Genomic DNA, 27,550 nt, shown 5'->3' on the forward strand with positions numbered 1-27,550 from the left:
CACAAAAAGATAAGTTCTTATACAAAAGCTAGTAAATGCAGGTTTCCAAGCATACAGCAGAAGGCAAGAGCGTAGGAAAAGGAGAAGGAACTTTGGTTTATGACTAAAAGAGAAATCTTGGAATTAGTATGCTTAAAATCATGGCAGAGTAAAGAAGCTTTAGAGAATTTGAATGTTGCTGAGCCCCTTCCCTAGGAATATAGGAATGCTGTCCAGTATTCAGAAGATGGCCTGTAATGTGCTATTTCCGCTGACGGGACTTCTCTGAGCAGAATCAAATCAGAAATGTTACTCTGCTCGATTGACCCGCTCAGAACATGAGTACTTCTGTGGTGGTCTGAGCAAGTTATTCAAGATGTTTTCTGTTAAATACTTTGCCTACAATGTTGTCTGCTTGTCTGTATCATTTCTCTGTAATCTATCCTTCCTTTTGTTTTCAGTGATGGCTTGTTTAAATGTGGGCTGTTTAATAACCTCCTTACACAGTCACACTGATTTTGTTACTTGCATTACATTTGTCTTTCTCATTTAATAGCTTGCAGTTCCATATTTTAAAGAAACTCACATTTTGAATTTCATTTCTCCTTGAATACGTACGGGATAAAAAACCCATTAATGTCACAGCTTTTAATTTTCTTAATATCCTAAATCTCAAAGTGAAATGTTCACTTCAATTCAAAGTCTCCACCACTTTCCAACCAATTCTTCCATGTTAGTGAAGGAAATTTTGTGATAGCAGATCTTCTGGTTTAGTGGCCTACCTATAAAAAGATGGATTTGTTAGCAGATCAAATCAGAAATTTACTAGCTCTTCTATTATATAATGGAAATCTCTTGTGATTATCATGCTTTCCCATTGTAGAAATTGGTAACCTAATCTAGGAAAATATGTTAACCTTCTGTTTAGTATGCTGCTCTATGGCAAATGCATGCAATTACATAGCGATTATTATTTCTTTTTCTTTTTATTTTCATACAAATATGTAAAATTCTGTTTGCTGTTCTCTTAGCCTGATGTGACCTGGTGGTACTGTCATGACTCTAGTTCTGAATATACGTGCATTTAGAAAGTATATTCAAAATGAGTCTTTTTTTTCCTTTTCAACATCTGATTGAGTTGATAATGGTATATCATACTTTCTGTGCCATCTCTTAGAAGCAGATGACCACATCTCTTCACTGGGGTGCTTCAAGTGCATTTCTGTAGAACATTAATTGGAATGAAATGTCCCTTGGAACTGTATTTACTCCTATTATATTGTATCTAGTTTATATTTTTGTTGGTAACAGTAAGAAGTAAATTACGGTTTGACCAAAAAACCCCTGTATAATGGTAAAATATTGGCGAGATGATTTCACAATTGGCTCAATAATCTCTTCCACAGAATGCTCAGGAATGAATCAAAAGCATCTTGGAGAGAAATATCAAGACACGTAGCTCTTTCTGGGCACTGTGCAGTTCCATACCTGTATAAATTACTGAGAGAATTTGAAATGCTATCAAATCTGCAGAGTTAATATAGTTCTAAAGCTAGGTAGGAGTTGTGGCTTATACTTCAGAGGAGAGAAAATTTAAAAAGAGGTAGAACATTAGGTTGAAAAGAATGTGATTGAATTTAACAAGGATAAATATTAAGTTTCGCACCTGAGTAGGAGAAATAGAAGAGATAAGTGGAGAATGGGGAAGACAAGACTTGACAGGGTATAATCTGGATGTCCTCGTAAACCGCCAATAACATGATGCAACTGTCCAATAGATAACAGATATGTTGAAGTGCAATAACAGCCTCTTTCTCAATCATAGGAAGTACGGTAGTTGTTTCATTTGAACTCCACTTACTATAGAGAATTGTAGCCAATTCTGGGCATCCCATTTCAGAATAACAGAAGTTGGAAGGAACTTTGGAAGTTTTCTAATCCAGGGGTCCTCAGCCTTGGCAACTTTAAGACTTGTGGACTGCAACTCTCAGAATTCTTCAGCCAGCTTTGAAGTCCACAAGTCTTAAAGTTGCCAAGGTTGAGGACCCCTGTTCTAATCCAATTACTTGCTCAGGCAGGAGACCCTATTCTATCCAAAATGTACAGTAGCAAATTAGAATCAATTCAGTGGAAGGCTGTCAAGTTGATGAGTTTATGAAGATCAAGTAAAGAAACTAGGTATATCTAGTCTATAGAAGATATTATTGGTGGGAGATAGGATAGCAGTCTTCACATACCTGCGATACAAGATATGCGATATAAAAGTCATGTCACAAAGAAATTGTTGTAAAAAAATGTAGAGAGCTAGGGTAATGGTTTTTTCCCCTACAATCTTTCAAAGTATCGCACAGGTATTTTTAACTATTCAAATGCTGAATCTTAGATACAAGATTACAATCAAATTATTGTCATTAAAAGAAATGGCATACTATTTTCTTTTTTTAAACTGAACACAGTAGAATTTTCCCTTTAGAATAAATTTAGTTTTCACAAATTTAAATTCAGTTCTATGACAATAATACAAATGTTTTTATTCTAATGTTTCTAAACTTTCCTTTTCTTCTGTGAAAACCCTTCTGTTTCTACAGTGTATCTGAACCTGGTTTCCAGCAGGAGATTTGAATTAAATTGGTTGAACTGAATGTACAAAAATGTACAAAAATATTTTAAATGCCCAAAAATGTATTTCTAATCTTTCTTGGCTTATAACCCATTTCCTCAGATTTTTCATTTGTTAACCTGAGAAAGAAAGAGTTTTTCAAGTTGCAGATTAATGAATAATAACATTATAGGGAAATGAAATCAGTAAAGTATATAATGTTATATAATGACAGTAGCTATTCACAAAACATTAGGTGTGATAGTGATGATATTAGACAACTGATTAACAAATATAGTATGATGAGAATCTCTGCTTAATCTGTTTTACTTTCCAGAAACTGAACAGAACTTCATCTACCTCTCCAGTCATTCCTATTGACTGCTATTTTTATTCTAAATATACCATTAATATTAATATTTCATCATTTTATCTATCATTGTCCAAATATAGTACTAATATTTAGGAAAATGCTATAGTCTGCAGAAGTCATAAAACATGGAAATTAATCTTTCAGATAAATGTATTGAGGGCTTCAGACAGCAGAACAGTCTCAGTATGTAATTAACTATTTTGAGATAGAAATGCTTTAATATTGTTCCAGTTGTTTAATATTCTGTGAGCAGGATAGAGAAAAATTTACAATTCTATGAAAAAAACAAACATAATTACCAACATGTTTTAAAGAAGCTAGACATGATAACAAATAAATCTTTCATTTCTGGAAACCACTGTGCTGCTATATTTATTTAGCATTATTCTTAATTTATCTGTGTAAATTATTTTATTGATGTAATTGAACAATCAGTCTAGTTAATAAATACAAAAGGGTTGTGATGGTGCCCACCATTAACTGTTTTCACTGTGTTTCTTGTGATATCAATTTTATTTTTCATTTGTATTTTCATATTTTATATCATGTCAGAGGTTTGCATGTACTCCTGTGGTGAAGTTGTACTCTATTAATATCAGACTCTTATACAGTTCCATTTGTTAGTTGACTTTCTAAATTCTCCGCTATTACATTTTTTGTTCTGTGATTTCTTTAACTTTTAAAATTAAAAGTTAGTTATTTTGATAGAATATTATGCTAGATATCTGATTTATTTGAACTTTCAAATTATTAATGTTTTGAAGAGAAACAACTAACAATCCATTAGTTCAAGTAAAGTTCATTCTCCATACTGAACAGTACTAGAAACATGATTACAAGAAATTGACATAAATTATCTTAGTCCAATGAATTTGTGTATGTGCTTTTGTAATCACACAGATGGAACTTAGTTCTGTGTCAAGATAATTCCCAGGCCTGTTCTGAAATAGAATCGAGAGCTACTTGGTGATTACATTTGAAGTCCAGCATAGTTTTCTGTTTGTACCCTGAAGCTTTTGACCAATACTCTCAAGCAAAAAGTGATCTGTTGTGTATACATGTCTCGTTTTGTTGCTTTCCATTGTGCATTTGAAAAACTGTCCTCACATGTCAACTTAATTCCTTCACGCATTAATGTAACACTTGTTTGTGTATACTAATATTACTGATTATTTCTTGTTTCAGCTATTTGTACAAGAATGAAATCCAGTCAATTGACAGGCAAGCATTTAAAGGACTTGCCTCTCTAGAACAACTGTAAGTGCCTTTTCTCTACTGTGCTGTCATCTGTTTGGTTGCCTCAGAGAAAAAGTGCACGTTTTCCAGTATTTCTTGCCTGCATGCTTTGCATGATTGCACGGAATGGGTCTATGGTCCAGTGTGGTTGCAATCACTGGCATGCAGAAAGCATATTTGTCAAGTATGTCCTTTCTGTGTTTACATTTTATTTTATATATTATTTCTATTTCAAGACAATTATTTATTTATTTATTTATTTATTTATTTATTTCCATTTATATCCCGCCCTTCTCCGAAGACTCAGGGCGGCTTACAAGCTTAGCAGTAGCCTTCATTCTATGTATATGCCTGCTTATTAGGACTTTCGCCCCCCCCCAGTGGCATTATTACAAAGTCAGCTTATTGCCCCCAACAATCTGGGTCCTCATTTTACCTACCTCAGAAGGATGGAAGGCAGAGTCAACCTTGAGCCTGGTGGAATGCGAACCTGCACTAATTGCAGGCAGCTGGTGTTACTTAAGGAGGCATCAGCCCACTACTGCTCCACCAAGTGCCAATTATGTGGCAGTTTCCATAATTTTAGCACAAAATGTAAGAATTAGGGCTTCTGTTTCTACAAACAATTTATAGTTTTGGTTTACATAGAGTAATAAGGAAAATCCAGACAAATATTTCACTGTCTACAGCTTACGTATTTGGCTTATTCCATTGGTCATTCAAATGGTTGAACTGTTTCTGGATATAGAGGGAGTAGGAACTTGTGTTAAAAAGATAATTATACCCTCTAATTTTAAAATTTGATTAAAGATTCAGTCATAATATTGTGAATAATTAGCTTAGAAAAGAGGCAGGCCAACAATATTGCCTTCCTATCTCAAGATATTCACAGGTAATATGAGTAGCAGTTTGCACACATAATTCTTTAGAGTTCATTGGAAGGAACTGATAACACTTTGCTGATTTCTGTCATTTAGTGCCATCCCAATAGAAATGTTTCACTCAATAATATACAGTACATATGATGATGCTTGTTTGAATGAACTGCTGCTTCAAGGAACACTTTGCGTTTGAAGTGTCCATGTTAATGGACATAAGCAAACCATCATATATTTATTGGCTCTTATTGAAAAAAAGCAACCTGTGATTCTAGGTTTCTGGTAGAAGCTTCAGTGACATCATGAACATCATAACATTTTTGAGCAAGTCATTATATCATTTAGAAAAATGAATTTTAGAGCATGTTGAATATATTGTACCAAAATAGCCATATTTTAAAGTGATACCATTTACGTTGATTGGGACTTCTAATTCTCATCACTTTGACAAAAATTGTGTATCATAAAACTGACCAGATTTCATTCTATTCCACCCCATCACTCTGAAAATAAGCAGGAACAGAGAGAAGCGTTCCCAGGTTTTCCCTCTACCTGCCATCTTTTGGTTACTAAACCAGCCAAGGAACAATCACAGATATTTCATTTGGAAATTATACCTTAAACCATTTTTGGGGTATATTTTTTCCATTACTGTTATTTCTTAAAGCATGTGGAGTCTACATTGGAACAAAATAGGATTGTTATTATCATCGCTGTCATTGTCAAAATAGTGCATGCACTTCTGACTGTTGAAGAATTTTCATAGTTTACATAGGATTTATGTGCATTTTAATGAACTCTATTGTGGTGCATACATCCTATTTTCTCTTGCTTGGATCCATCCAGTAGCATGATCAATAAATCATCTAATGCTTAAGATATTATCCTACCTTTTAGCATACTTTTAAAGTCTTTTTGCAAGCTAAACTCATAGGGTTATTCTTTGCTGACAAACCCTGGCTTTTGGACTTGGCATATGTTAAAGCAAGCAATTTTCTTTTCCATGTGCATTCTTAGAAAGAGCCAAATAAGAATGATTCCTTGTAATACTGCATGTAAATACATCACACAATGTAAATTGAAGAAATATTCCAGTATTAAAGTCTTCCTAAGTTTTGTATAGTTCATTGATATAAAAATATATTGGTAATAGTTAATGGATTGGTCTCGAATACACTTTTAAGCACACAAGTGGATTAACTCCAATGACATTCTCATGAAGTTGATCTAAGCCCTATTAGGATCATTTTCTGTGTGATAGAATCCCGGACACTTAATTCTGCCGTGGACTGGTTGATACTTTATTCTGCTCAGTTATTACAAAACTTCCTTCCTGAGTTTATTCACTTTCATTTAGTAATCATGGAATAAATGAGGTAAACTCATAAATGAGGTTGATTAGAAAGGTAAATATTCTTCATGAATCTTTTGTTTTTAAACTTTTTGTTGCAAAACATTTTCCACAGAAGGTTGCTGTTTATTTTGACCTCTTCATCATTTCTCCCCTCCTACAATTTTCAGGTAGATATGGATGAAGAAATCAGATATATCACTTTTCTTCCCCTCTGTCATAGCACCTTCATATGGTAACATGAATTTAACAAGATATTTTGAATCTCATCCTCAGTTCAGAAATGTGCAAATATTTGATTGTTTCTAACATCTACCTCAATTTCTGGTTTCTGATCTTAGGGCCCGTTTAATAAACCCTCAATTTGCCATTACATCTTCTACACTTCAGGTGTATCTATGGTGGAACTCAAATAAGAAAACCAGTAAAAAAATCATGGTAAATCTGAATCTAGGTTGCACTGTTTCATAGAATTAGTATAGAGATGACAAAATGTGTGTCATATGGAGGACTTTATTAAGATCCCCCCACCCCCACTGTGTACGTATTTGTATTAAAATAGAGGGTGGTTCTGTTGTGGAGTTTTTGCTTGCAGCCTGCTGAAATACTTTCTCATTTTTCCAGAAAAGTAGACTGAGATGTATCCCTCATAATAGTTGAGACAGGATACGACAGGCAGAGGAGAACTGCAAGCTGAGCTTTCTTGCAAATTCTCCATCAGTAGCAAACCCTCAAGAAAAAACGATTAATAGATAATATAAATGTAAAAATTGAATGGAAGTAATTAAGCATCCTTTCTATACTTTTTTCTATCAGTATCCCTGAATTCTTATTTCAGCCACACAGATTTGGAAATAGATATTTGCCGTGGATCAGTTCACTCTTTTGCATATCTTCCCTTACTGTTAGCACATTTTCATCATATTTTTGTACTTTGGATGCACCTTTTTCACTCTTCTGAGAACAGAAACCCAATATCTACCAGACCTGCAGCCAATATTACTTAAGTGACAGTTCTAGGAAGAGATCCGTAGACTTTTGAAGGTTAAACAATGCTCCTCCTTTTACATATTCAGGTGTTCCATGGATTTTGTATGTTTATTTCAGCTTCTTTTCCTTTTGGACTTCCTGGCAGTGAGCAGAAAGATTTGGAGTTTTATTTGTGATTGCTTAAATGCAAGAAGAATCCTAAGGGGATTCTGGTTCCTACTAGTTAAGAACCTCTGATTTCTGTGGCAACCTAAGCTAAATGTGACCACGATTGCCTTTCAGACATTAGTGTTCAACCTCATGAGATTGAGAACAAGAAAAGCAGAGCTGAAAACATTGGAGGGGGTGGGTCCCCTTCCATGCTTTTTCCACATATTTTCTCATCCTGTTTGGGCATAATAACTAATACTGTCATAATAGCCACCAATTTAGGAATACAGCTCGTCATCCCATAGAACAGAACAGCAATTCATAGCTTATATTCCATATTCTTCATTATAGCAATAGCACCGGACTTATATATCGCTCCATAGTGCTTTACAACCCTCTCTGAGCGGTTTACAATGTCAGCATATTGCCCCCCAACAATCTGGCTACTCATTTTACCAATCTCAGAAGGGTGGAAGGCTGAGTCAACCTTGAGCCAGTCAGGATCGAACTCCTGGCTGTGAGCAGAGTTAACTTGCAGTACTGCATTCTAACCATTGCACCATCATGGCTCTTATTATTTTCCTATGCTTGGTTAACTTTTTGTTCTTTTGAATATATAAATCTTTCTTATCTATAATTCATGTTCTATGCAATGAAGAATTGGGTTTATATTCTACAAGCATATTCAAACTGAAGTTTTTTGACTAGAGAAGAAATGTACACCTGGTTCACAGTACTAAACCTTAGTTGCTTTTGGCTTAGCACATTGTGGCAAGACAGCCAGTTGTGATTTGAAAACCATGGTTTCGTGATTTAGCCTGTTACATTAACTCAATCAATTGGAGTTTATTCAGTAATAATTAAACAATGTGATATGGAATCCCAGTCATATGATTAAATTTCTTACTTTATCTCTTTTTTTTGGTTGATATATTCTGCCCACTGAGAGTTCTATCTCTGGCTTATTTATTAAAAAAAGAGATAAAGAAGTAAGAAATTTAATCATGTGACTGGGATTCCATATCACATTGTTTAATTATTACTGAATAAACTCCAATTGATTGAGTTAATATATATATACACATAATATACCTATATGTTATCTTTTACCATTATTTTTATTATGTATGCTTAATTCTCAAGCCATTGGTGATGTTTGTTAATTATAAATTTGTGCTGAATGACATAAATATGAGGTAATATTTATATTATATCACTGATTTTCAGGCAAAAGCTGAGGCTAGGATCTAACTTTATTTGAAGATTTTTAAAAATAGGCTTTAGTTTGCTTATTATCATGTTATTTCTTTTTCTATATCCTTTTATTTTTCTCTCTCTAACTTTTTAACAGATATCTGCACTTTAACCAGATTGAAACCTTGGAGCCAGAATCATTCACCCATCTTCCCAAACTTGAAAGATTGTAAGTGTTTTTCTTTTTTCTTTTTTTCCCCACTCATATGTTAGCTTTTTTAACCTATCAAGTAATATAACACTTGGAAACATTATTAAAATTTCTGCTCAAACTAGGCTTAGATCTAAGCTTGTAGGATCTATGCAGATCTATTTTTAATAGTAATTTTATTAATGATTATAATTAGAAAAATAAAAACATACAAGGTGTGGAAAAGAAAGAAATTAGAAAGAGAAAGAGAAAAGAAAAAAATAAGCTAAAGAAAAAGAAAAGAAATATATAAAGAAATGTCCATTTTAATCTTGATCAAATACATCAACTGTATATTCCTTCCTTTTATTTTTAACAGTCTTAATCTTTAGTATTATTATTATTTATTAAATATTTATGCCACCCATCTTTCCTATAAGGTGACTCTAGGCAGTTTACAGATTATAAAAAGATAAATAGAAAACTAATTAAAATATGATTATGCAAAAATTTTACCCTGTACAACAAAATGGGATTAAGAGTCGGACAGCACAAGGATGATGTCTCCTCAGCCAGTCAAACACCTCCAATGATAAGTGCCCCTCAGAACCCCAAGCCAACCAATAAAACCAAGATTTAATACCATTCTGGAAGACCAAAAGCATGGCAGCAGTTCTCACTTCTGGTTATATTAGAATCTCTTACTTATATGCCAAAAGTAATAACATAGATATTTCAGACTAAACCATTACACCCAATCAATGAAAATATCCATTAAACAACACTAGAAGTAACCACCTATTAACCATAATCAATTGCATTTTTTCTTCTATCCAGCAATCATTAAACCCCATATGTAGAGTTCTAACATTTGTTTTTGTCTATCTTTATCTCTTCTCTCAAAGCCCTTGTCAATTTCATCAGTCCATTTTGTAGTTTTAATACAGTCCCACCGGTAAATCTCTAGTATAAAGACATCAGCCGGTTTCTTTTGTATGTATAGTGTAACATCATTTTCCATGTCATTTTTGTAGCCTATCATTTTTAAATCCACTTTGAACTCCATTTCAATCTTATCCGGTAGAACTTGTTCCTTTTCCATAACATCTTTCAGACACAGTGTGTCTATAGAGGTAGTTGCTATTAAAATTAACTTCTACAATATCCTTCAATGTGTCCAATGTTAAAATATTTTACTTCATTCTGTAAGTCAAGTAAGTATTCTTTAACTGTAATCTTTACTTCCCTCTAGTTCCCTCCAGTTTCCAACTTTTAAATCTTACTTTTTTAAAGTTAAAAACAACAGCATTTTCCCATAGGAAACTTTCTTTATAATTAATTCCAAAATTTGATTTCAAATTTATCAGAGTGCTTAGACTGTTTGTAACTTTCTGAAATCAAAGTTTTAATCACTCTTTTGCTTATATATAAACTTTTTTTAAAGACCTTAAACTTGCATTTAAAACTTCTTTCAGTAAGGATTGAAGAAAACTCACCCAGTATTATAAAATGTATCAATCTAAAGGTTCTTAATAGCTGAAAAGCTGTAGCAAGCAATTTCCAAAAGTGATTAGAAAAGGAGGTATGTGAACTTAGTATCCTTTCAAGGAGGCTGACCACATTTTTACCACAATGGCTATTCCATTGTCTCCCAGGGCTCTAAATCTGCCAGAGACTGCTGTCTTGTGGTCTTGTCCAGAGGAGCAGCTCTCTGGAGCACTTATGGGTGATCTCAGTTCCTCTCTTTGTTCCGAGAGGAATTATTAAAGAGCTGGTCCACTTGCCATCTCTTAATTCTGCTGTAGTCCTCTGCTTTTCGCTGAACTATCTTCAGTCCTCTAGTTCTTTCCCAGAAATCCATATTCTGACTTACAAAACCCTACATGGCATGGGTCCGGATTACCTATGGCAACACCTGCGGCCGGCGTCAACTTCCCTCCGTCCAGTGCGCTCCCACAGAGAGGGCCTCCTCAGGGTGCCTCCGATCAAAGAATGTCGATTGGTGGCCCCCAGGGGGAGGGCGTTCTCTGTGGGCACGCCAGACCTGTGGAACCGCCTCCCGGTTGAGCTCCGGATGGCCCCCAACCTTCGCACCTTCCGGCGCGATCTAAAAACTTATTTATTTGAGCAATCTGACCTGGTCTGATGGATTAGGGTTGGGGTTTTAATATGTTTTTAATACTGTTTTAAACTTGGGCTAAATATTTAATCGTTTTTAACTTTTGTATTCTGTTTTTTATATTTATTGCCCTGTACACCGCCCTGAGTCCTTCGGGAGAAGGGCGGTATAAAAATATAATAAATAAATAAATAAATAAATAAATATTCTGCTTGGATCTAGATCAACACTTACCTAAGTGCAGGAGTAGTGGTATGTAACTGCAGAGTTTCACTTAAACTCAGTATAAAATATCCAGTGCTGGTTACTTCTTTCTTATGATGCCATCTGGATAGCTATATTGTTTGTATTAATTTATGTGTTAATTTATTCAGACTACCAAGTATTTATTTATTTATTTATTTATTTTATTATATTTGTATACCGCCCTTCTCCCGAAGGACTCAGGGCGGTGAACAGGGCACATATAAAATACAAAGTACAAAAGTTAAAAGAGAAATAAATAGAAGCCCGAGCTAAAACAATAAATAATAGTATAAAAAACCCACAATAAAAACCCCAACACATCCCCCATCAGGCCAGGCCGGCTTGTTCAAATAAATAGGTCTTCAGATCACGTCGGAAGGAGCGAAGGTCAGGCGCCGTCCGGAGCTCAACCGGTAACTGATTCCATAAGTCCGGGGCGCCCACAGTACCCTATTCAGTTCCTCTGGTTCTACAAGTTATGATTGTGGCCCAAGACTTACCTTACTCTCAATAGTAGACTCTATCAAACTAGTACCCAGCTTAAAGAAATACAAGCTAAGACATATAAATCGTAGCATTTATTTCCATATAAACAATCAATATTCTAATGGAGATTTCTGACTTACTGTTTATGAGATATACACTAATGCACACAGCTCATTTTTTCTCGACTGCCTCTTCCAATCAACATGTTGGAATGAACAGTTAAATTAACCTAAAACGTAGTCTTATTTCAAAGTTAGATTTCTGTAGGTTCTTACAAACCAAGGTTGGTTTTTGGTTTATGGTTCTTTTACATATAATCTTAAAATTGTTCTTTCCACTTGGTAGCTACAGTTGCTCTTGGAAGAATGCTGCCTTAGTGATCTGTATGATTAAATACAGGTAGCCCTCAAATTGCAAACACAATTGAGCCCAAAATTTATGTTGCTAAGTGAAACATTTATTAAGTGAGCTTGCCCCATTTTACAAATTTTCTTGCCATAGCTGTTAAGTGAATCATTGCATTTGTTAAGTTAGTAGCATGGTTGTTAAGTGAATCTGGATTCCCCATTGACTGTGCTTGTCAGAAGGTTGAAAAAATTGATCACATGATCCTGGGACACTGCAGCCGTCATAAATATGAACCACTTGCCAAGCATCTGAATTTTGATCATGTGACCATGAGGATGCTGCAACAGTTGTGAAAAACGGTCATAGGTCACTTTTTGCAGTGCCGTTGTAACTTTGAATGGTCACTAAATGAATTGTTGTAAGTTGAGGACTACCTGTACATTCATTTACAATTAACCAGAACATGCTACAGTTCTGATTAACTGTTCGGCGTGAATAAAAGCAATAATGTAGCTTTGTAAATCAAAGAAGTTGTTTTCTCAATTATAGCTCTCTAACCATTTATTTGTGGTGAAGCCCACTGAATTTAGTAAAAATTTAATATAATACTAAACATTCATGAGTAAGCAGCACTTTTATTTTGTATTAATAGCATTCTGCTGATCTATGTAATATGATAAGAGATTAGCAGGAATTCTTATTATTAGCACAACAGTTTAAGCAGGAAGGTAGGTTCGTTGTTTGTATGGATATGATCCAATATAATAAGAGACTTTGGTTTTCTTTAGTATTATAGGAGAAGATTGAATTTTTCATAATAAATGCAATTTTTTCAACAGATTTTTACACAACAACAGAATCTCTCATTTAATTCCTGGGACATTTAGTAATTTGGAATCCATGAAACGGCTGTGAGTAAAAAAAAATCTTTAAACTTTGCACTTGATATTTTAAACATTTGATTTATGAAATATCTCATTTTGATTTCCTTATCTTTTATTCAGTCAAAGTTCCTGATAATTTTGGAATTGGTCATGTTTAGTCTGTGGCCTCTGAGGAAGCAGTTTCTTCTGGAATTCATAATTACATGTATTTGAACTAGTTGGATTTAACAAAAGCATCGTAGCTGTAAACATGTTTCAACATTTGCTTATAACATATATGCATATTCTCCTTTTTTTTGTTTAGGATGATATGTTTAAAATTTTCCAACAAAGAAGACATTTCCAATCTTCAAAGCTTATTTTGAACTTGCTGGAAGTGTTTCAAAAATGGACGGAGCATTTCAATTTTATTTCAAATTTGTTTTGTTTGCATTTTTACAAGAAAACTGTTCTGATCATGAAACAGTGGTAAAAACTCTTGGGTTGGAATAGGATGGAATGTTCTAGCCTCAATAGGATTTTCACAGCTCTGATTATGAAATGTAAATGGTAGGGATGAGATTATTTTATTTATTTCATTTTTTCAGTATGATTCAATTCATTTTCGGTTCTGCCTGATTCCAGACAGACTTTGGGCAGCCCACAATAAACAGGTATCAAGAAGACGAGTAAACAAAGGGAGGTCTGGCCACTTGACATCAAACCATATGCCTAGTACATCCACCATCCTAACACAAATCCTTGAAAAAGAGCCAGCTCTTCAAGGCCTTCTGGAATATCATCCTGATGGGAGCCAGATGGTCTCCAGAGGGATCTTATTCCAGAGGGCATATGCCACAACGGAAATGGCACATTTCCTAGGTTCTTTCTCTCTTTTACTGAAGTTTAGAAAGTGAGTGAAATTTTCCTTGGAGTAGTATTTACCACCTTACACACATATTTCAATATGGCACATGGTTTGCTTTCTAATATCCCAAATTCTAATTCAGAAAAAAAAGTCACAACCAAGGGATTTGGATTCCATTTTCACATACATCTATTTGTAAGCTGATGTGAGTCTTTTGGGATTTGGCAGCACACAAACCCAATAAAGTAAATATATTTTGTATGTCCTGGCTTTCAGGTTTTTCTCTTCTTCAGTGACTAGGAGGTATTGTAATATGGTTAATAATATGACTGCATCTCATACTTTTCTAAACAAGAGACTTGGAATAAGCCCATGTAGTGCTGAGCCTTGTAAGTGGAAACAGTGATAATTTCTTGTTTTATCCAGACGCCTGGATTCCAACGCACTTCACTGTGACTGTGAAATATTATGGCTGGCAGAGCTGTTGAAAACATATGCTGAATCTGGTCATGCGCAGGCTGCAGCCACGTGTGAATATCCAAGGAGGATCCAGGGAAGGTCTGTGGCCACAATAACACCAGAAGAACTTAACTGTGGTGAGATTGCTTTAAAGTTATAAATATACTTTCTCCATATTTTAGTACAGATATTATACATTTTAGAGCCTGTCTTCACTGTAAAATGCAAATTATACATATATAATGTGTGTGTGTGTGTGTGTGTGTGTGTGTGTGTGTGTGTGTGTGTGTGAATAAATAAATATAAAAATCAAGAACTCATTAAGTCTTTTGATGCAAGAGGGGAGAAGACTACTGAATGTCTTTTGGGCAAGGTAATTCCTTGCTTAGTGACCACAATTGAGACCAGCAGCTCTGTTACTAAGTGGACCGTGGTGGGCTTACAACATCGTTTCCTATTCAGTTGTTAAACAAATCTCACAGTCGTTAAGTGAGACATCACGTGATCAAATTTTACTGCCAACTTCTCCATTGACTCTGCTTGTGGGAAGCTGGTTGTGAAGTATGCAATTGCAGACATTGCAACAGCCATAAAGGCTTTTTTATTTTTACACTGTTATAACTTTGAATGGTAAGTGAGGATAACCAGTATAAAGGCTATAATGGACTGGATGGAATTTTTCTAGAGGAGGTTTCCTAGTTGGTGAGGGATCTTGGTGTTTTACTCCATTTATGACACAATAACTTCTATTTTAATTTCTGACAACAGCTTCACTTTAATTTCTGCTTTACAAATATGATAGCCATTTTCAGCAGTCATAAAAATTCTGATGCTCTTAAATTCCAAGCATACTGGTTGTCATTTTGGCATTAAGGGGCTGATGGTAGAGTTTGGTGGTAGAAAAATTACGTTTTCTGTTTCTGTTCTTCTTTAACTTCTGAACAATATTTTTATGTTATAAAAGTGTTCCATTGCGTGTTGAACAAAAACTCCTCGGCATCATTAAAAATAAAACAGTGTAATGCAAAATTGAGAATCGTTGAATTGTCCTTTTTTCCACCCTATAACACTGAAAAATAAGCATTTTGTTACAATGGGTGAGGGGATCTTAAAGAAAACTTGGAAGTGTAATCATATATAGTTATATTATACTCATCTAGGGCCAGAAACTCTAATAATATTCACTGGCAAAGAATGCAAAAAAAATCAGAAAATCTGAAATTGGACAGTTGGACACTTTTCTATGAAATGATATAAACTTGCATGTTCCAATGTTTATATAATTATTGCACCAATGAGAAACAGTGATTTATACCCTACTTTAAAATTAAGAACTAAACTGTTTTTAAATTCCAATTTTATAGAGCTTTCTTTTCATATGCTTTGTTGATAATCCAGAGAGGCCAAGAATTACATCAGAGCCTCAGGATGTGGACGTAACCTCAGGGAATACCGTCTACTTCACTTGCAGAGCTGAAGGAAATCCCAAACCAGAAATCATTTGGCTTCGCAACAAGTAAGATTGTTTTAAATAGCTTGTGTAAAGAATGGTTCTGATAATGAATCTGTGTGTGCCTTCTGGACAAAACTGTTTTTCACCTCCTTTTCTTGGTTTGAACATATTTGTTATTGAAAAGTGGCAATTCTACTCTCACGTTTCTTTCTCCATAGCAATGAACTCAGTATGAAAGCAGATTCTCGTTTAAATTTGCTTGATGATGGGACGCTAATGATTCAGAATACTCAAGAGACAGATCAAGGCATTTACCAGTGCATGGCAAAAAATATAGCTGGAGAAGTTAAAACTCAAGAAGTAACTCTGCGCTACTTTGGTTCACCAGGTGGGAAGATTTACTAATGCCAACCTTTTGTTTGGTTTTGTTTTAATTCTCTGCTTCTGTGCAAATAGCTTCAGGAGAGCTATTTGCTACTATTGCATTTATTTAGACTTTTCTCCCACCTTTTTTTTTTTTAAAAAAAGTTTGGTCAACTCAAATCAGTGTGCACAATTTTCCTCACATAACAGCTGTGGGGGTGGATTATGCTGAGAGAAAGTGACTGTCCCAAGTCAGCCAGGTGGTTTTCGTGCCCAAGATTAGAACTCAGATTTCCAGTTTCTATCTAAGCACTTTAGCTGTGACACAATGCTGTCATAGTATATACTGGTATAATGGACCTACAGATAAATTATCAAATGGTTCAAAATATTGTAGCAAAAAAATCTTGTATCATAATTTCCTTATGAATCATAAAAGCCCTCTAATACTTAGGACTAATTAAATATGGCTAATTTTTTTGATGTAAGATACAAGGAGAAACAAATTGCTTTAATTGTGAGATAAGCCCCTTTCCCTTTTTTACTGTTATACTCCTTTTACTGGATTTGAGTCAGCTAGAAAGGAATACTTTTAAGAGAAAATTGTAACAGAAGTAAGAGTTCATCCTATTTTTTCTGCCCAACTATATTACACTGCTGAGTTCTTTGTACATGATAAGTGCACTTAATATGCATTCCATATTGTAGCAAATGCAGCTCTTATTTAAAAAAAACATTTCCTCTTTTTGGTGTACTAGTGCAGTGTTTCCTAAGCTTGGGAACTAATAATTATACTAGTGCAGTGTTTCCTAACCTTGGGAACTTTAAGAAGTCCCAGAATTCCCCAGCCATCCTAAGTTTGAGAAATACCATATTGATGAAAACGTATTATAGATATGCTATCTTTTTAACAGCTCGGCCAAGTTTTGTGATTCATCCACAAAACACAGAGGTTCTGGTTGGAGAAAGTGTCACCCTGGAATGTAGTGCAACTGGGCATCCCCAACCACGTATCACATGGACAAAAGGTGACAGAACACCTCTGCCAAATGATTCACGGATCGCCATCACTCCATCAGGAGGACTTTATATCCAGAATGTGGAGCAGGAAGAGGGTGGTGAATATACATGCTTCGCAACCAACAGTCTAGATAGCATCCATGCGACTGCCTTCATTATTGTGCAAGGTAGGCAACACTTTCAAAGGTGGTTTGGGTTTGACATTTATTCCAACCTGTAAATCAATTAACATTTTGAAAAGATGCAAAAGGATTTTCCCCTAATGGAATGCATATTTTCAATGCAATCTCATATTAACCGGCTAATATTTGGAAAGTAAAATTGCATATTGAAAGCTTCGATATTGTCCTGATGCTTCTTTGAGTGTTTGATTGGTATTTCACGTACTGTTATTGTTACCTTACAAATATATATTGTATAGTTGTGACTATGTTGTTTTCTTCACAATATAATTTGTCTTTACAAAAAGGAAAGAAAGCAAGGTATTATGAATCCAAAGACTCGGTTAAATCATTGCTAAGATGCCTTTACTGTGGATTTTTGTTTTCATTTATTTTTCATCCAAAGTCTCAAGTGGTCTAATAATCCTGGATGGTTCCAAGTCTGCATGTGTTTAGCCAGGTACCAAAGATCTGTAATGGAAGTGGTTCTCACTCTATAGTTCAAAGAATACAAAATAAAATATATTTGTGGTGTGTGTGTGTGTGTGTGTATGTATGTATGTATGTATGTATGTGTGTGTGTGTGTATATATATATATATATATATATATATATATATATATATATATATATATGTATATATGTCAAATGTTAACTATTTAGATTACCTTGCTAGGCCCCAAACATGGGGCAAATCTTTATTTCCTGTTTTCAGCCTTATCTCAAAGACCATCGAACAGGCTGTAGTCACACCAGACAGTTCATATATTTGTGTAAATTACTAACAAAGAATTAAGGGAGACTAAGATGCATTTCTGACTCTATATATACACACACATACTAAACTGCTTTCATTATTTGTCTTCCTTTTACACAGCTGTACCTCAGTTTACTGTGACCCCTCAAGACAGAAGCGTGATTGAAGGACAGACTGTTGATTTCCCTTGTGAGGCACAAGGTTATCCACAACCAGTCATTGCATGGACTAAAGGAGGTCAGAATTTAGTTTAAAATAATATACCAAGCTAATATACTATGAACACTCATGATGCTACCTACTTAGGATAATGAAACGTTTTCAAGAAAACAAGCAAGCTCAGAGAGCACCAAGGAGCCCTCATGTCAACCCTGAGCTACAAATATTCTCCTTCATTGAAACTACAGAGTAATTTATTACAGCATGGAAATGTTGAAGAGATTTCTCCGATAGAGCAAAGTTATGAATATTTATTCCCTTGCTATTGCTATTACTTTGGTGTGACTGAATTTAACCAAAATATTCACCATTACTGTCGGTGAATAAGTGAGAGAAAACCCAGTTTTGATTAGTAAGGGAGGTTCGGAGGTTCACATTTCTTTTGAAGTCTCTGAAGAGCCTTTGGAATCCCACCTTTTTCTCAGGAGAATATTGCTGCCCACTACATTTACTCTTAGAGGTGAATAGTTTTGCTCCAAGATTATGTCACATGTTCTCTTTGTCCCACATTTTGTTCCTGTCTTCAGGTTCACCATGAGAATTTCTGACAGGAATAGAAGAAAAATGAGCCCATGTAGCGTTTCATTGGATCTCAGTTTACCAACACTTACCGCACATGCTATATTATGCTGCACATGAAATAGATTTTATTTAAGTACTATCTGTGTTGCTTACTTTGCACGGATTCTTGGCAACATATCTGCGTATTATTAACTTGATGGCATCAATTTTCAACAAGCCTGCATTTCATGCTCACAAATCAGGAGACTAGAGGATACCCATCCTTTCATATGCAGATGATACTCTGGTCCACCTCAGGAGAGCATGAATCTGTCATCCTGTGTAGGAAAACTCTCCTGCCCAATTATAAAATATCCAAAATCATGATTTAGAGTACAAATATGAACAGAAAATCTAGGTTTCAAAGGACCTGTAAGTACCTTGAAGTATAAAAGGAAACACATTATGCCTTTGCGGCAGCATAATGATATTTTAACATTACACACTTCTTTTTCCTCAGGGGCAGATGGTCTTTGCCAGTCTCTTAAAATATTTTTTTAAGCCCAAACACTTATTTCTGATCTTATAAGGAATCCAGGTGGAATCTGTGTCACAGATTAGCATTATGGAAATAGTACTCATGAAATTTTGAAAGCTGTTCTTACTGCCCCAAGAAGTATAGCTAACATTTTTCTGAGGTGTGGATGTCTAAAAAGATGTTATATCTCATATATCTGAAGATCTTGTTGTTTTTTAACCAGCTTATTAACCTTTGTATTGGCAGAGGACCATTGTTCAAGCTTCCAGCTCTGGGCCAGTTAGAATTACTCTGCCACTTTTAGGACACCCACCCATCTCCACACAACTCAGATGCCTTGATTGATTTATCACTGGTTGATGCGATAACCATCATTCTATATTAGATATGTGCAAATATATTGTAGGAAAATAATACCAGAATGTGTGTGTGTATATATAAGGGGGCCTGAGAGAGAGGGAATATCAGTAACACCTCCTTCAGAAAGTATTCAAAAGTTAATAGAGGAGAGAGATATTCACTTGGGTTTATAATTGCTTTAGATCTATAGGTAACTTGGAGAGGATGGGGGAAGAAATTCTTAATCTCTTCCTTGTCAGCCATGTCAGTTTTCAGCTGTTTTACAGACTTTCCAACTGTCTTTATCTTTATTAACTTCTTTGATGTTTGAAGCATGGCATTTTTAGAAGTTTTGCCAGCTCCCAACCACATTTTAAGATAAGCCCTTGAGATGAACAGCAGCTTCTCTCTGTGGGCCTCTCTTCCAATTGAGATAGAGAGAGCTTCCTATTTATCACAAGTTTCCTACTTACGTCATATAGAAAATGGGGGAAATCCTTGAGTCCTTGGAGCACTGCTATTGACTTGTAGCCAGTGGTAGCCAGTGGTGGCAGAACCAGTAGCTAATCTTTTGTTGACTTTGACGAACCAGATAGCCCTTTTCCTCAAGGCGCAGAACGGACCGCTGTAAATGTGTGGAGGCCACTTCTGGAAGTCCATTTTCAGCTGGGGAGGCCTCCTCCCAGGCCTCCGAGGCTTGGAATGGACTTCCGGAAGTGGCGTCCACGCAGAGAACTGGTTGTTCATATATCCGAATCCCACCACTGACTGTAGCTATTTACAAAGTCAGAAGTCTCCGCATGGAAGCAGGCTTCTCTATTTGCTCTGTCTCGGAGCAGGAGTTGTGAAGGTTGATCTTTAAAAAATGTATTTAAAAGTAATAAGTTGGCCAAGTAAACTTCCCTATGCTGTAGCATTAGTGGAATAAGTTGTCCGAAAATAAGGAGAATCGGTTTTCTGAAGCAGGTCATTAGGAAGCTAAGTTATTGTTCTCAGATCCATAGTTTCCTGATTAAAGATTCTTAGGGAATTATTTGTCTTCTGCCTAGTCAGTGATCTTTACTGATGGAATTAGGTTTGGTACGTGAACAGACATGAATGGGTTGGATGCAGCATTTATTGGGGCATGGGAACAGAGGACATAATCCCAGGCTGATTTCACCAGTGATAACATTGCTGGCACCTTTCTCAGAAAGTAATTGAATGTTAACAAGGGAAGGGGTATTCCTCCATATCCTCGTAGAAAAAAACTTAAACAAAGTCTTGTGAATATTAATAGGACTTTTTTCCATCACCTCTTAATTTATTTTCTTTTTTCCTCTTTCTTTGTTGTAAACAAAAGAATATGAATCCGGGTTTGTCTGTCTGTTACATGTGCGGTTCATGATTTAATTTTAAAAATTCTTCTTTCAGGTAGTCAGTTGTCGGTAGATAGAAGACACTTAGTTTTGTCTTCTGGAACCCTGAGAATTTCTGCAGTGGCTTTACATGATCAAGGACAATACGAATGTCAAGCGGTCAACATTGTAGGATCTCAAAGAGTTGCTGTCCATCTGAGTGTACAGCCAAGAGGTAAGCTTGTGTAAGCGAATTTGCATGCAATTCTTTTTTTCTTTTACGTTTTTAAATATTTAAATTTTAAACTGTTTTTAAAAGTTTTTTCCCCTCTTTTGCTAGGGCAGTGATGTCATTTTATTTTAAAAAGTATTTTTAAGCTTTGCTTTCTGTGGCTAACTTACATTTGCCATATTGTAACTATGTTGATTGTATGGTAGTTCAAAGATCTAGCACATGACTTTTTCTTAACTTGTCAATACAACTGGACTTTGTTTTCTGGCAAAAACCCCATTTTGTTTACTGAAATGAATTGACAAAACTAAATGTGCTCTAGGTAAGGGTCCCCTGAAATGGATGAGGACAATTGTGGAGGGGCAACAAGAGGATTAATACTTCAACCCCATACATTTCTTATTAGTACTCTGATCTGAGCCAGGTCCCCAAGCTTCCTTTTGAATGCAGTAATGATATCTTTGCTAATTATATGTTTAAATAACTGAAATCCAAAATGCAGCTATTACTGGGTAGATAGAGAGCTGAGGAGCAGAGAAGATTATATGTGGAAAAATAGGAGAAAAATAGGAACTTCATACCTATTAAATCATAACAATGCATTATTCCTTGTACTAGGAAAGGAATGTTAGCATGGAGAGTTGAAAAAATGGCCAAGAAACTAAATAAAGTCCCTATCCTGAACCAAGTCTTTGGAATGAGCTTACATTCATGTTTTATATAATTATAAAATATAATTATTATTCAGACGATAGACCTAAAAGAAATGTACTCAATCCTTAATTTTAGATAAATTCTATTCTGCACTAAATAATAATAGGATTTTGTTAGATTGAAAACTAGGTGATTATGATTTGAATAAAATTGTTTATTTTTTAAAAAAATCTGCTTGATATTTCGTTCTGGGAATCTTTATTTTAGTAACCCCTGTGTTTGCTAATGTTCCAAGTGACATGACAGTGGAAGTGGGTACAAATGTACAGATTCCATGCAGTTCTCAAGGAGAGCCAGAACCAGTAATAACATGGAATAAGGTACTGCATGCCAGTTTCATATTTCCTAACTTCTTGCAGAGTTCAGTCTGTAAGAAGAATATGTTTGCTTCTTCTCTGTGTAATGTGTTTGCCTTTCCTTTGTCTGAAACCATCTGTTGTAGAGGCTACTCAAAAGGCAGTGAGATTTTAATTGACAGGCTACTTTGATAAGAGTTTGAACTGCTACACTGATCATCTAATCCCTTCTGATTATAGGTAGTCCTTAACTACGACCACTATTGAGGCCAAAATTTCTTTTGCTAAGTGAGAGTTGTTAAGTGAGTTTTGCCTCGTTTTACGACCTTTCTTTTCACAAATGTTAAGTGGTTCACTGCAGTTAAGTTAGTAACACAATTTTTAAGGGAATCTGTTTTCCCCATTAGCTTTGCTTCTAAGGAAGGTCGCGAAAGGGACCTGCATACCGCAACCATCCTAAATATGAGTCAGTTGCCAAGCATCCAAATTTTGAGCGTATAACCATGGGGATGCTGCCACTGTCATAAGTGTGAAAAACAGTCATTAAGTCACTTTTCAGAGCCCTTGTAAATTTGAACAGTCACTAAATAAATGGTTGTAAGTCGAGGACTGCCTGTTCACGTGGTGTATATACACAGTTCATTTCAAATATTGGGAAAGACTATGTGTATTCCCAGGTAGAGCTGGGGAAAAAAATGTCCAGATAAATACAACCACTAAAATACAGTTTTAATTCTATGGCGATTATGGTGGAAATCTTGAAGCCATTTTTTTTCTACGCAAAGCATATATGCCTTGCAAATTACACACGGATAGTCCTGGGTTGTGACAGCCTTGGAAAGGGCGCTTCCAGCTATTATAAAACATGCCATTCCCCTTTCCCCGTGGTCACATGACCACATTTTGGTTGCTTGGCAACTAGCTCACATTTATGATTGGCTGCTGAGAGCCCCGCTGTCACATGGTTGCCATTTGCAATCCTCTCTGCCTGCTTCTTCCCAAAGTCCGTGGTAGCAGGGAAGGTTACAAGCAGAGTGGAAGGGAGCAGGAGCGGAGCTCCTTCCACAGCCCCCTGAAGGATTTCATCTCTATGCATGAAGGGGAGTTGAAATTGTTCGGTGGGCTGAAGGAACCGAACTGGAATTTTTAGGATTTCAGCTCCATTCATTCAGCTGAATGTTCCTGAAGCCCGCCAAAGGATTTCCCCTCCAAGCATGGGGGAGAAATCCCTCAGTGGGCTGCAGGAACAGAGCTGAAATCCTGAAATGCATGGGGGAAATCCTTGGGTGGGATGGAGAAACAATTGAAAGTGAAAGGGCTATCGGACTCGTCCCAACAGGCAGCTCTTTTGCTCTCTCTCCACTTCAGGACCCAAGAGATCACTTAACAATTGAAACAGAGGAGTGCTGGGATTGTGGTCCTTGAGCAAAGCAGTCGTGTGTTTCTTAACCACTTTGTTCAAAGTCCGAAATTCAAGTCAAAGACTGCCTACATTACATCTCAAATAGCCAGATCATAAATCTGTAAGGCCGAGGTGAACTTGTATTTCTAGTCCATGGCAACAACTTAAATCAACTTTTCTAAGGCCAGACCTGCATAACTTAATAACCAGCAAGTCAAATGTACGTTTTCAGCAACTTTTGAGGCTCTCGATAAACTCTCTAAGCTGAGTCCAAACTTAGTTCTGCCTAGGATAAATCTCCTAGAGGCAATCGGATTCAGTCAGAGCTAATTTTGACCATTAACTTAAATGAGTCTCCTCTAAGCGTGATTAAATCTGGATCCAAAGCACAGAGTAGAAACCAAAAGGTCTACTCATATGATGGTACTTTTTCTTTTCTCTCCTACCTCCACCATTCTCTTGTGTATGTTGCATCTGCTATAGAACATTTTCTCCTAAAGGAGCATATTGGGAGGGCATATTCTGGGATGCAGGAAGAAGTGAGGGAATTACACTTTCCTGTTCTGCAGAAGAGGTATTCCCATCAGTGGTGTTTGCTATTTTCCTGGGTGACTTTACAATAATGCTTCTTAGACAGTTTAACCCAATTACAACTTTTCCAGTCTTGAATAATATAATTATAAACACCCCCCCCAAAAAAAAACTCAGATTTTTTTCCCTCACAAACTTCTCAGCAGTAGCAGTCCCAAACTGGATCCTAAATAACAATTTCAAATTGCTCCATTAACTGCAGGATATAACCAAATTACCCCAAGTTTAAAAACCACTGCCTTAGAACATGGCTAGGCTTTCAAAATGCAGATTATGCATATGAATCGAGAATTCCTTATCTGTCAGGTTTGGAAATTTAAATTTTATGTTTTCCTTTGGCCAAATCAAAAAAAAAACCCACAAACACCTTCAAACGATTTAGTTCTTCTAAAACACTGCCTAAGTTATGGAATATCTTGGCCTTTTGATTGCTACAGGATGGTGTTCAGGTGACGGAAAGTGGGAAATTCCATGTTAGCTCTGAAGGATTTCTTACTATTCGAGATGTTGGGCCGGCAGATCAAGGCCGTTATGAATGCGTAGCAAGGAATACAATTGGATATTCCTCAGTTAGCATGGTACTAACTGTGAACGGTAAGATTTATACATTAGAATAGACAACTGCAGATATAATTATTGTGCACAATCATTGAATTATTAAAAATGTTCAGTGTAATGCTTAAGAATTTTGGAGGAATTATTAAATTTGACTTTAATAATCACCTCTCCTTCAGTAACTTTTATTTAGTAAAACTCATAAAGTGGCACTAAGTAACATGTTTGTTGGTTGTGAGTTTAAATCAAGGATAGATAGTCTAATACTTAAATAATTGTTTAATGGAGAATTCTTTAATGTTCAGTGTAATAGTTTATTTCAAAAACTTTGGGGAAATTAGTTACCAGTGGACACAAAAATACGAAAAGAAGATTTGTTGGCAGAAAAAGTTTCGGATGTCTCATATTCATCATATTCCTTTATCTTTTCCACTTTTTTGTACTTTCCTTTGTCTAGAGCAGGGGTTTATTAAACTTCATGGATAGATTTCATGGAATCCATGAATATGAATGGGAGAAATGTCCCAGCTTTATTTTCACTACTTCACTAAGTGAAATTTAGATTGTCTTGTTATTGTTTTAAAGTTTTTTTTTTAAAAAAACAACAACAACCCACATATATTACCGTATTGCATATTTATCGTTTTTAAGAATAATTAGTTTCTTTTATAGTTCGGTCTAGGTCAATGTATTTTATGTTTTGAATATATTTTTATGAGAAGGAATTGGTGGGTTTAATCAGATACTCAGAGGTGGCATGACACAAAAAGCTTTTCTAGACATAAAATCTATAAGTTCTTGTCACGTTTAGGGCATGATGGGATAATGAGTGCAATTATTTTTCTTTTTTAATAATGGCAGCAAATTACAAAGGGAGAAAAACAAGGACATTATACTATTGAATAACATATATTATTTTTCTAATAGTATATTAGATAATAATAGTGTTGCCATGCAACAAAAGGTTGTGCTTTATACTTGCACCTAAAATGAGCACTCCTGTTCAGCACTCCTGATCAATCATTCTTTTCAAGGGCATTCCAGCCTCAATTCTCCACATTGCATATTCTGTAGCTAGAGAGCTTGCTCACTCATTTTGATTGTGCTGAAGAATTTTTTCCTGAACAAGAAATTAAAAGTATATTTTTAAGTTATGGTTGTGAAAGAGTACAGTATTTTTCCGTCTATAAGACAAACCCTTGTATAAGACGCTCTCCATGCCAAACAGCTGAGCTGGCAAATCCGCAAGTTCGGCCGGCCAAAGATCTTGCCCCCGTCGCCCCTCCCATCAGTGGCAAGCCCACAGGGGCTTGACACCTGCACCAGGCGGCATAGCAATGCACACAGGCATGCCCTGGGCTACGGAAGTAACCATTATTGTTCCATGTGTAAGACACACCTGATTTTTGAAGAGGGTGCTTGCAGGAAAAAATAACGTCTGATACACGGAAAAATACAGTAATATTTTTCTCCTAGAAAATTTTGTAGTTTTATAACATTCCCACTACATGATTAATTTTATAGAAAATTGTAAATAGAATTTTATTTTTACTACAAAAAAAATGTTATGTCTAGACTTTAACTGTGTAACTCTGAAAAAATGTTTAATTTCCCCTTTTTCTTTTTAGTTCCTGATGTGAGTCGAACTGGAGATCCATTTGTAGCAAGCTCTATTGTTGAAGCTATTGCTACTGTTGACAGAGCAATAAACTCCACACGCACACATTTGTTTGACAGGTATTGCATATACTGTATAATTGGAAGGATTTGTTTACATCATAATAATATATTGGTTTATCTCTTATTTACTTGATTACTTTACTTGATCTTGACTTGGCATCACTATATTCTAATTCTTACAATTATTGTTTTTTTCCCCAGTTTCCTATCCTTTCACAAATAGACCAGTTCACGTCTTTGTGTAAAAGACTAGATGACAGTAGTCTTTTTTCCCATTGGGTGCTGGAACTTTCCTCCTTTATGTCTTGTGGGTATTTCCATTGGGTCATACCAACTGAAGGGGAGGCCAGTTTAAAGTGAAGGCTGCTAAACATGTGGAAAAGAAAGTTCTTGAAACTTAATATTATAGTCCTTGATGGCTTAGCAAAAGATTCCTCTTGCAGATGTCAGATGCTAATTTTTTAAAAATCTTTTTTTTTATTGGCTTGCAGTACTGGATAATTACTTGAGGTATGTACTGTAAATTGTTTAGAGATGTGTAATATAAGCATTATTACTAATCTTGAATAGCATTAGGATTAAAACTAGAGTTACTTAATCTTATGCTTCCAGACACTATGTTTATTTTTTGTCTTTTTCTTGTTAATTTATTAGTCGCCCTCGATCTCCAAATGATTTACTAGCCCTATTTCGATACCCAAGAGATCCTTACACTGTTGAACAAGCAAGAGCTGGAGAAATATTTGAAAGGACACTACAACTAATTCAGGAACACGTACAAGACGGTTTAATGGTTGACCTTAATGGAACAAGTCAGTGTTTTTCTTTTGCATACTGTAAGAGTATATGACATGAGGCCAGAGTATTTAACTTTTTACCACATCTTCTCTCATCCTGAATTGTGGCTTTTCTGTTGTGAATGTATATATAAGGTTTCATTTCCTGTGATCAGAGCCAGATTCCAATATATTCTTTTTATAATATTTTATTGGTTTTCCAGTTTTAAGTATTTAAAAAGTAATAAACAATAATTCAGTAACAAAATCTTTAGTACAAATCTCAG

General features: G+C 35.5%; 1 protein-coding gene across 1 annotated transcript in view; it reads left to right on the forward strand.

Annotated features, from left to right (window-relative positions):
• PXDN (peroxidasin) overlaps positions 1-27,550 on the forward strand; it is an 85,241-nt gene that overhangs the window by 29,781 nt on the left and 27,910 nt on the right. Inside the window, exons 4-16 of the mRNA XM_083356549.1 lie at positions 4,137-4,208; positions 8,908-8,979; positions 12,979-13,050; positions 14,297-14,466; positions 15,728-15,845; positions 16,001-16,170; positions 17,060-17,332; positions 18,204-18,320; positions 21,094-21,252; positions 22,171-22,283; positions 24,690-24,846; positions 26,436-26,544; positions 27,142-27,299. Coding sequence (XP_083212675.1) covers positions 4,137-4,208; positions 8,908-8,979; positions 12,979-13,050; positions 14,297-14,466; positions 15,728-15,845; positions 16,001-16,170; positions 17,060-17,332; positions 18,204-18,320; positions 21,094-21,252; positions 22,171-22,283; positions 24,690-24,846; positions 26,436-26,544; positions 27,142-27,299 — 1,760 coding nt within the window. The remainder of the gene's footprint in view (positions 1-4,136; positions 4,209-8,907; positions 8,980-12,978; positions 13,051-14,296; positions 14,467-15,727; positions 15,846-16,000; positions 16,171-17,059; positions 17,333-18,203; positions 18,321-21,093; positions 21,253-22,170; positions 22,284-24,689; positions 24,847-26,435; positions 26,545-27,141; positions 27,300-27,550) is intronic.

This window comes from Vipera ursinii, assembly GCF_947247035.1.
Source record: "Vipera ursinii genome assembly, chromosome: 1".
Taxonomy (NCBI): Eukaryota; Metazoa; Chordata; class Lepidosauria; order Squamata; family Viperidae; genus Vipera; species Vipera ursinii.